At 46.7% G+C, this 10,726-nt stretch overlaps 1 protein-coding gene across 1 annotated transcript; it reads right to left on the reverse strand.

Moving 5' to 3' along the window:
• Window positions 1-3,577: 3,577 nt before the first annotated feature.
• Window positions 3,578-4,852, reverse strand: LOC106979088 (apoptosis-associated speck-like protein containing a CARD). Its single transcript, XM_015076845.3, has 3 exons — window positions 4,499-4,852; window positions 4,182-4,238; window positions 3,578-3,937 (listed from the first exon to the last, which is right to left on the reverse strand). The coding sequence occupies exons 1-3, from the start codon at window positions 4,770-4,772 to the stop codon at window positions 3,681-3,683; spliced, it is 588 nt and encodes a 195-aa protein (XP_014932331.1). The 5' UTR covers window positions 4,773-4,852; the 3' UTR covers window positions 3,578-3,680.
• Window positions 4,853-10,726: the final 5,874 nt, after the last annotated feature.

The raw sequence follows: 10,726 nt of genomic DNA on the forward strand, positions 1-10,726 counted from the left end.
GGCTCCAGGCTTTGAGCTGTCAGAACAGAGCCCGACATGGGGCTTGAACCCACGGACCATGAGATCATGACCTGAGCTAAAGTCAGACCCTTAACCGATTGAGCCACCCAGGTGCCCCTAAGATCTTTCTTTTAAATAATCTACACCCATTGTGGGGTTTGAACTTAAATGTCCTGAGATCGAGATTCACGTGTTCTGCCAACTGAGCCAGCTAGGTGTCTCTGGTCTTTTTTCAGTCTTGGGATACTTGGAGATTAAAGCAAAAGTTGATTGTTTCCGGTGCTATTTATGTTAAGTTACTGGCTAGGTTAGGAACAAAAACATCCTTTTTTAATTTTTAAAAATGTTTTATTTTTGGGAGAGCATGATCAAGGGACGGGGGGAGAGGGAGACCCAGAATCTGAAGCACAGAGCAGAAGTCGGACGCTTAACTGAGCCACTCCAGGAACCAAAACACTCCAGTGGAGATACTTGCTAATGCTAATTTGTACTAGTTGTGGGCCAGTTACTGTTCCATTCCTATATCCCTATTTGAGAGATGGGGATGCTGAGGCACAAACTGGCCTAAAGTCTCATAACTTGATATGAAGTGGAGCAGGGGTTTGAGTTTATGTCCTTTGGCTGTAGAACTTGTGTCTTTGACTACTGTGTTGTACCGTGCTTAAAGACTTCAGGCAGGGGGTGCCTTGGGTGCCTCAGTTGGTTAGGCGGCAGATTATTGATCTCGGCCTAGGTCATGACCTCGTGGTTTACAAGTTCGAGCCCCAAACTGAGCTGTACCTGAGACCATGGAGTCTGCTTGGGATTTTGTCTCCCTCTCTGCCATTCCCCACCTCAAAAGTAAGTATTAAAAGCATTAAAAAACAAGACTTAAGGCAGGATTCAGTTCTCCCATGCTTCTCCCTGGCACCCCAAGGGGAAAAAAAGCTCTGGAGAAATTTTGACTTCAGGAGCAGTTTCTTAGAACCATTTCTTCTGTCTCAGGCTTGCAGTTTTTTTTTCTTTTTACTATTTGAGTAGAGAGCAAGTGGGGGGGGGGGGGAGGGAGAGAATCCCAACCAGGCTCAAGTCCACACGCAACCCCACACAGGGCTCAAACTCAAACCGTGAGATTATGACCTGAGCTGAAAACCAAAAGTTGGTCACTTAACTGAACCACCTAGGCACCCCTGTGCTGGTTTTTGTAACTTGTTTTTAAGGGTCTCTGTTGTGCAAGCAAATGCTAGCTATGCTCCCATCTGCTGAGACTCCTTAGGTTCATGTGGAGTTTTAGAACAAACCCTCTAGAGATAAACAAGCTACCATTTATTACTTTCTGTATGCAAGGCACTTGTTGGGAAGCTGTCTTTTTTATGGGGGGGCGTCAGTCTAATGGGAGGATCTTAAGTAAGAACAAACCAACATGGTTTGCTTTACCATAGTGACATGGAAGAGCTACTGGAACGCAGACAAAGGCATGCCTGTGGGCATGCTAGGACAGGTAGAAGTTTCAAGGTGTCATAGTTAAGGGATCAGCGTGTTCTAGGGATTGGGGTGAGCAAATATTTTTGGGATCATGGGATATGTGAAAGGGAGATAGAGGTTGGATGGAGTCTTGAAGGGCCAGGCTGGAAGAGTTTAGGTGTCCTAATGTTAGAAGTGAAGCCATCGTCTCCATGATCAGTTTTAATCATTCCAGCCCTTGAAGGTAGACTGGAGGTAGAGAGCCTGTCACAGGTGAGATGTTAGGCATAAGCCAGGTGGCAGCAGTGAGGTTGAGAAAGAAGGCGGTTGGATGGATGTAAGTTAGTCTTGGATGTTAGTCTTTTTTTTTTTTTTTTTTAACATAGTCTCCATGCCCAATATGGGGCTTGAACTCATTACCTTGAGATCAAAAGAGTTGCATGCTCCAATGACTGAGCCAGCCTTGCCCACCTGGATGTTAGTCTTGGAAGAGCTAGTAGCATCAAGCAAGACTAAATCTGGACTTTTATGGAACATGCTAGGATTTCTTGTTTTCTTATTACGCTGATACCACCTTATGTCAAGATCCAGGGATGGTGAAAGGAAGACCACTTCAGTTTGAACATGGTGAGGTCCTTGCAGAACATAAGTGAACACATCTCAGGGTTGAGTATGGAATGGGGACCATTAACATTTATTGTATGGGGTAGCTGGCTTAAGAATGATGAGCTCACAGGAAACAGTGTTAGGGCTGATTGCTGCTTTGGGAAAGCTCTGCTCTTCTGGAGTCCCAAGTAGCATTAGGAACAGTCAGTCCCATGTGACTGGGTGGCCCTGACAGAGGCCACATCTTAGCTTGGTAGCTTCCTATAGCCAACTACGTACTTGCTTTCTCCTGTTGCTCTGGTGATCCAGTAGATCAGGATAGGGACATGTTAATACAGACTGTTCAGGATATTGTGCACACACCTCTGAGGGAGTTCTTGTGTCCTCTAGGTGAGGGTATTCAGAGTGAAGTCTGCACAGCTTTTCATTGTGAACTCGTGTATCATTGTGAGTGGCACAGAAGCAGCCACATTGTACCCGCATACCTGGATCCTGTGTCTGATGATCTAACCCCTAAGAATGGGATACTGGGCTGGTGTGCCAGCCTGTTGTGCTTAACCTCCCCCATCCTGTCTCAAAGCCAGAATTTGGGTGCAATGTGTACTTAGGGTGTAGTTCTAGGATCCTGGTTCCCTGACAGCCTTTGAAGAAGGCTCCTTAAGTGCGGTTTCCTAGAGAAAAATATATGTTCCTCTGTAGGCAAAAATTCAATGAAAAGAAGAAATGGCTACTAGAACTCACTTCCAAAGTCTTGCTTTTGTGGTTGGCATGTTTTCTGGGCAAAGTGTAATCTTTAACCCCTTCCTCCAAGGTGGGGAGGGAACAGAGGGGGCAATTAAGCCTGCTGAAGGCCGTGCCAGTCCCAGAAGGAACCCTAGAATTATGCTTGATTTCTTGTGCTCTTCTGTTTTTGTTTTTTTTTTTTTAATGTTTATTTTTGAGAGAGAGTGCCTGAGTGTGCGCAGAGGAGGGGCAGACAGAAGGAGACAGAATCCTAAGCAGGCTTCATGCAGTCAGTGCAGAGTAATGTGGGGCTCAAAACTCATGAACTGTAAGATCGTTACCTGAGCCAAAATCAAGAGTTAGATGCTTAACTGAGTCACCCAGGTGCCCCATTCTATCCTGTTTAGAGGATACTCTGTCTCTGCCCTTGAAAAGTGCTCTAATATTACAGTATTTTTTTCCCAAAGGAAAACATGAAAGAAGCTATTGTAGGCTAGTCTGCTGATAAATGTCTCTGACAAGGCCAACCCGTTTCATTTCCAGACCCTTTGTACACACCTCTCTTAACTTTTAGACCTTGGCCGCAGGGCTAACTATGACCTCAAGGACAGACTCTGAAGAGCACTGGAGGAGCTACCAAATGGTAAATGAGGGGTATTTCATGGTGACTGAGGCAGGAAGGATGAAGTGTTTGGGGAGCCAGCTGCCCTAGGAACAGCCAGCCCTTCACTTGGCCTCTGTGGCATTTATAAAGTAGCTTAGCTCTGCATGTACCTTCAGGCTGGGAGTAGGAAAAACACACAAGTACGAGCCGGATTTTCCTCTATTATGCATAAGAAAAATCATATGGGGTAAGTTGGCTGGAACTGCCAGGGGTTGTACATGGGGCCACTGCTGGCGAAGATACCTCAGCTTTGCTCCAGGTCAAGCACCAGGTAGGGCTGGGTGTCCCTCAGGGCCTGAAGGAGCAGATCTTTGCAGGTCACGTTCCAGGCTGGAGTGAAGCTGAAGAGCTTCCTCATCTTCAGTGCATTGGTGGGCTCTGCTCGCACTGCCTGGTACAGCTCCTCTGTCAGGACCTTTCCGTACAGGGCATCCAGCACCCCGTCCACATCTGTGACCCGTGTGATAAGGGCCGTCCGGTGCTGGTCCACAAAGTGCATTGCTGGGGGCAGGATGGAGGAAAGCAGATGAGCCAGTTCCCAGGGCAGATACTGGGGCCTGTTTTGTTGATCTCTCCCTCCCCTGAACCCCCTCCCACCAGAGGTGGCCAAAGGGGCATGTAGGTGAGTGGGAAGGGTAGGGCCCAACCTTCTTCAGTGTTCCTGGCTGTGGGATACAGCTGCAGGCCTGCAGGGGTGGGGTGTGTGGTGGGGTGTGGCTGGGAAGGTTGGGTGTGGAGGCCTCACCTGGCTTGGCTGCCTTCAGGTGAGAATCCTGGATCCCAGCAGGTGCGGCTGCCTGGTCTGTAAGGAAATTAGTCAAGTGGTCCCCTTTGCCTCCTACCTTATCTCCAGTCTCTGGCAGGGGCCCCTTGGTCAAGAAGCCAAGATCAGGGCCAAGCACAGGAGGTCAGGAGGAGGAGTTTTTGCAATTTTAGTCCGTAGGAGGAACAGAAAGCGAAAGAACCCAAAGGGGCAAACGTTCGAGTGGGGGTGGTGTAGTGTGGGCATGTAGGAGGCCCAGCGATTGGGACCCCTCCAGAGCGTGGAGGTAGAGTGCTCACCTTTGCGCATGATCTGTTGCAGCCGCTCTGATAGCTCTTTCATGCCAATCTCGCGCAGCACGAGCGCCGTGAGCTCTGCGCCGTACTCTTCCAGATAGGAAGAGACCAGCTTGTCTGTGAGGTCCATGGCGTCCATGGACAGCAGGGGCCCCCGAGGGATGCGCCCATAGCCTTCGCGCAGGGGCACTGAAAGCAGCTTCAGCTTGAACTTCTTGAACTCCTCTGCAGTCAGGTTCTCCAGTGCGTCCAGGATAGCGTCGCGAGTGCACCCCATGGCTCCCGGGTCCCCTGCTGCAGTCGCTCTCCTGGATTGTCTGCGGACCAGGAAGTCTGCTCCGGGGCGGGACCTGGAACTCCCCGCCTTCTCCCAATAACCGCCTTTGCCCCAGCCCGATACCCTGGGGCACAGAGTGCCGGACTACCCCATTGGTTCCTACACACCAAGGCCTGCAGACTGTAGCCTGGCCATTGGGGGGCGTCAGGATCGCGTCCTCCAGCTGATGCGCGAGGTGAGACCCCGGAGACTGGCAAAGAGAGGGGCTCATGGGGTAGCGCCTGCATCTCCAGGTTTGCAGTAGCTAGCACCGACCAGGAACCTGGGTTTTTGAAGCACCAAGTCTTAGAATCTTGGAATTCTAGAACGCTAAAATCTCCACGTTTCCCTGAATCTTAACATCCTCTCTTACGTGTCATAGAATCTTTAGAATCATAGAACCCTAACATCCAGGACCATGTAGCTTACCAAATCCCACATGCTGGGGAGAAATGAGATGTAAAAAAAAAGGGGTAGAGAATAGCTGTGTGTGCTTTTTCTGTATGTGCCTCAGTTTTCTTATCTGTAAAATGGGATAACACGCATCCACTTAGTAAGTATTCCAGCATAACATGGGCTACCTGATGGCCTCTCAAACCTTGCCAAATGCTGGGGCAGCCAGGATTTGGTCTCAGGAGCTGAATTTCTAGGGAAGTGATGATGAGACACTTGTGATGAATAGTTGAGAAAATTCATGAGGGAAAGTCATAGGTGGAGAGCCACTCTGGGCCCAGGGGGCTTGATCTAGAAGAGCAAATGAAAGGTGGCATGGATAGGCATTGGAGCCCAAGCTATGCCCCAAATCTTTAAGTTGCCTTTACTGTGTCTGGGAAGGCCCTGCTGGTCTGGTGCCCGCAGACCTCACTAGCCTTGTCTTGTGTCACACCCTGCTCTCCCTCCATCTCTGAGTTTCAACCATATTGGCCTCTCAGTTCTTCAAATGTGCCAGACTCCTTTGCTTCTAGAAGCCTTTCATGTGTTGTTCCCTATCTCTGGAAGTCTCTTCCTTCACTCTTTGCCTTATAAATTCTTGAGACTTTAGGGCTCCAGTTAAATGTCACTTCCTCTGGAAGGCCAGGTTTGGAATCCCTCCCAGACTAGTTCATAACACCTGCTCTCATAGCAATTGTGACTAAATTGTAATTATGTGGATTTGTTTAGCATCAGTCTTCTTTGCCAGCCTGTAAATCATGCTTGTGCAGACACTTATATCCACAGCATCTAAGACAGCGCTTGGCCTATGATGGTTGTTCGATAAATCTTTGTGGAATCAGTAATGAATGAAGGGGCCTTGTGGCTAAAAGGAGGATACTGGAGGGTGTGCTTTGCATCTAAATGTTCAAAGGGAGGCAGCTGCTAGGAGCTAAAAGACCATGGACTTGAAGCTGTACAGTTCCTAGTTTGAATCCTGGCTCTCCTTCTTGGGTGGATGTTGGAATCCTTCATTTTTCCATTTCAATTCGGTTGTAACAATCACCTTTCCTTTTACTGATGTGACCCTGACATGTACATTTATTCATTTATTGGACATCCATCTCCCCATCAGAATGTGAGCTCAGTGAGGTCAGAGACCTTGTCTGTCTTGTTCATTGCCGAATCCCCAGCATCAAGAGTACCTAGTAGATGCTCAGTGATGACTCGCTGAATGAAGGGATAAATGAGGCCATTGTTACCTGCAACACGTTGTGTTCAAGACTTTCCAGCACAGTAGCAGGGTCCACTCTCCATCCTCGTGCATGTTGCACTTACATGGTCTGGGTGTATTATGTGCCATTATCCTCACCATGGCTGGCACTTGTGGCCCAATAGCCAGTGTTCCTTGGCTGATGGCTGTTTATTTTATTTATTGTATTGTATTTTTTAAATGTTTATTTTTGAGAGAGAGAGAGAGAGAGAGGGAGATAGAGTGTTAATGGGGGAGGGGCAGAGGGAGAGGGAGACACAGAATCTGAAGCAGGCTCCAGGCTTCGAGTGGTCAGCAGAGAGCCCGACATGAAGCTAGAACCCATAAGCCACAAGATCATGACCTGAACCGAAGTCAGATGCTTAAATGACTGAACCACTCAGTTGCCCCTATTTTTTAAAGTTTATTCTATTTATTTTGAGAGAGAGAGAGAGAGAGAGAGAGAGAGAGAGAGAGAGAGAGAGAGAGAGGAAGTGAGCAGGGGACGGGCAGAGAGAGAGGGAGAGAGACAATCCCAAGCAGGTTCCTCAATGCAGCATGGGGCTCCATCTCACGAGTAGTGAGGTCATGACCTGAGTCAAAATCAAGAGTCGGATGCTTAACTGACTGAGCCACCTGACTTATGGCTGTTTATTATTGTTCTTCTTCACTGGTCTTTATCTTTGCAGAATATCCAACTCATTTTTAAAAAATGTTTATTTTGAGAGTACGTGCATGGGAGAGAGTGGGGGAGGGGCAGATAGAGGGAGAGAGAGAATCCCAAACAGGCACCATGCTCAATGAGGAGCCCTATTTGGGGCTTGATCTCAGGACTGTGAGATCATGACCTGAGTTGAAATCAAGAGTCAGAGTTGGAGGCTTGACCGACTGAGTTACCTAGGCGCCCCTCCAACTCATTTTGTACACTGTGGCCCAAAGGCTACATCTTCCCAGCCTACACACTGATATTACCCCTCTTGCTCAGAACTCTGTGACTCTCTAGTGTCCTCAGAATCAAGTCCAGCTTGGCCTTCAAGGCCCTTGCTAACCGCCTCAGCTGCACCTTCTATCTTTTTGGCCTCTGGACTTCTCTCCACATGCAGCACCTGTTCTCTGCTTGGCCTCTTTTCTCATCTGGTCTGCTTGATGAGTTCCTGCTTGTCCCAACATTCATCAGTAGTCACTTTTTCAAAGAAATAACAAAATTTTGAGAACCGCTTTAGGTTGTGATCATACGTTATTTCTAATCCTGACAACAATCCCCTTGGGACAGGGGCTAGTAGCTCCATTTTACAGGTGAGAAGACTGAGGCTCAGAGAGGTTGAAGGACTTGCCCAAAGTCATATACCTGAGGGGATCATATAGCTTGTCTGTCTAGCTTCTGAATTTGTCCTCTGTCTACTCTTCCCTGTTGATTTTTCTGTCATCTCTGCACAAAACTAATTATTCCTTTACGTATCTGAGGATGCCTTTATGATGCCTTTATCATACAGTGTGTCTGTTCACTCTGTTTTCCCACCAGAGTGAGAGCTCCTTGAGGACCCTCTGTGGTCCCCGGCACCTACCACAGGGCTTGGCATAGTTCTAACCATTATAAGCTTTTATAGAATGACAAAAGAATTCTGGAATCTAGAATCATAGAAACCTGCTCTTTTCACATTTGTTACAATCTTTAATGCTTTGGATTTTTGAACAATGGAATTTTAAAAACGATTGCCTGATTCAGCCCCTACATAGAGCAGGGATCCTCTTGACCACATGGCCATTTGACTGTATCTCTCTCTCTTTTTTTTTTTTTTTTAAAGAAAGCAGTTACTTTTTTTTTTTTTTTTTTTTACATTTATTTATTTTTGAGACAGAGAGAGACAGAGCATGAACAGGGGAGGAGCAGAGAGAGAGGGAGACACAGAATCTGAAACAGGCTCCAGGCTCTGAGCTGTCAGCACAGAGCCTGACGCTGGGCTCGAACTCATGGACCGTGAGATCATGACCTGAACCGAAGTTGGATGCTTAACCGACCAAGCCACCCAGGCGCCCCTGACTGTATCTCTTAAACCCCTGTTTGGATGGGATGGCCTTGGCTTTAAGTAAACTTAATGTAACATATTCCTTTTTTTTTTTTTTTTTAGTGTTTATTTTATTTTTGAGAGAGAGAGAGAGTGCGCAGGTGAGCCCAGGGATGGGGAGGGGCAGATAGAGAGGGACACAGAGGATCCGAAGCAGGCTCTGCACTGACAGCAGAGAGAGCCCCATTCAGGGCTCGGACTCATGAACCTTGAGATCATGACCTGAGCTGAAGTCAGACCTTAACTGACTGAGCCACCCAGGTGCCCCCTCCATGTAACATATTTCAATGGAAACTGTGGGGCTGCAGGAAATTGCTTCTGGGGGAGTATGAGTTGTGACTAGGAGTAGAGGGTGGGCTTCTCACAAGTGGCTTTTTTGGAGGTGATCAGATTGAGGATGTGTGTCATGGTGGTGTGACATTTTGTCCTTCCCTTGTTCCTACATGTGACTACCCAGGACCCTTTTGAGCCCAGCTTGTTCCTGGTGTCCAACCCCAGTCATGTTTTTGCTTACACACACATTCTGCCTGGGACACAGAAGATCCAGGCTGTGATTTTCACCCAACGTCTCCTCAGAGCAAGTGTTAGCCTTTTGGTGTGATGTCATAGGGAAGGAGAGGAGGGGCTGGAAAAACAGCTATTCCTCTCCTAGAACTGGAAGTCTCGCTCCTTCCAGTGGTTTCAGGCTGGAGCTCAGTGAGAATAAGGACACTTTTTGGCAGGTGGATGTGAACTCAGAAAGGAACAAAGTTTTTGGAGAATCTATTTTACTCTAAGATGTATTAAGCATCTACTAGATACACAACCACATGGTAAGTGCTGGTGGGAGGCAGTAATAATTGTAATAACAACTTCCATTCTTTGGAATTTACTATGTTCTAGGCACTGTGCTAAGCACTTAACATACATGATCTCATTTAAACCTCCAAACAGCCCTGTGAGCTGTGTGTATTTACCTGCTTTGCAGAGGAGAAAACTGAATTTTTCAGAGTAGTCACTTTTTCCAAGAAATAATAAAATTTAAGAAATTAATTTTTTAATTTAGAAATTTTAATTAAGAAATTAATTTTTTAATTTAGAAATTTTAATTAAGAAATTAATTAAAATTTAAGAATTAAGAAATAATAAAATTACTCTGGAAGCTGACAGTGGTAGTAAACAAGGAAACACAGATTGAACCATCTGACCCATAGGCCCAAATTCCAACCACCTAAAAGTCCTAAAAGTCTCACTCCCCTCAAAAATTGATAAATGGCTTGGAGAGATTATGTATATGGAAATTTATTCCTCCTTTGGACTGTCCACAAATATGGAGGGCAGATGTTATAATAATGATATTAACTTCCTCCTTTTTGCAGGAAGCTCTAGAACTAGTACATTCAGAAGATTGTGGAATAGTGGGAAAAGCAGGAAATGAGTGGTGTCAGACCCACTCAGATTCAATTCCCAGATCTTCTCTTAGCTGTGTGACTTAGGGAGGTCACAGCCCCTCTCTGAGGTCTGCGATCTGTGACATTAATGCATTCACCTCATCAGCCCATAGGGAATCAGGACCCTGAGAAGGGCAATGACTTGGCCAGGGTCCCCCACGGAGATAAAGGCAGAACCTACTTGTCAGGGTGATTTCCATCTGGGGAGGTGAGGAATAGGTGAGGATTTCTCTGGGAAGCCATGATAATCTCTTCTCCCTCAATACCTCCTTTTCTGGGGGAAGTGCTCAAAGAGAGCTCTGAGCTTTGATCTCTGGCAGGAAAGAACCTCCAGGTCTTACCTCAGGCCCACCCTTGCCCCCTGGACTAGAGCCAGAGCTATTGGTACTGGTAAGGTGCCTCCTGGGTGTGCTCCCCACCCCCCCCAACAAAAGTGACCTTTGATTGCTGGAACCAGATTGCTTCTTCTGTAGCCAGAAGGACCATAGACTGCTAGAACATTATTAATCTTGTGCCTCATTGCCTCCTTGTAAAATAGGAACAATGCTGGGGTGTTATAAGGTTATAAATGAAGTTATGAGGTTATAAATGGATTAAAAATGGTAAAGTACTTGGAACAGGCCTGGCACATGGTAGGTGATTTTGTCATTTTTTTTTTAAATTTATTTTTTAAAATTTACATCCAAGTTAGTTAGCATATAGTGCAACAATGATTTCAGGAGTGGATTCCTTACTGCCCCTTACCCATTTAGCCCA

The sequence above is a fragment of the Acinonyx jubatus genome, chromosome E3 (genome assembly GCF_027475565.1).
Source record: "Acinonyx jubatus isolate Ajub_Pintada_27869175 chromosome E3, VMU_Ajub_asm_v1.0, whole genome shotgun sequence".
Lineage (NCBI taxonomy): Eukaryota > Metazoa > Chordata > Mammalia > Carnivora > Felidae > Acinonyx > Acinonyx jubatus.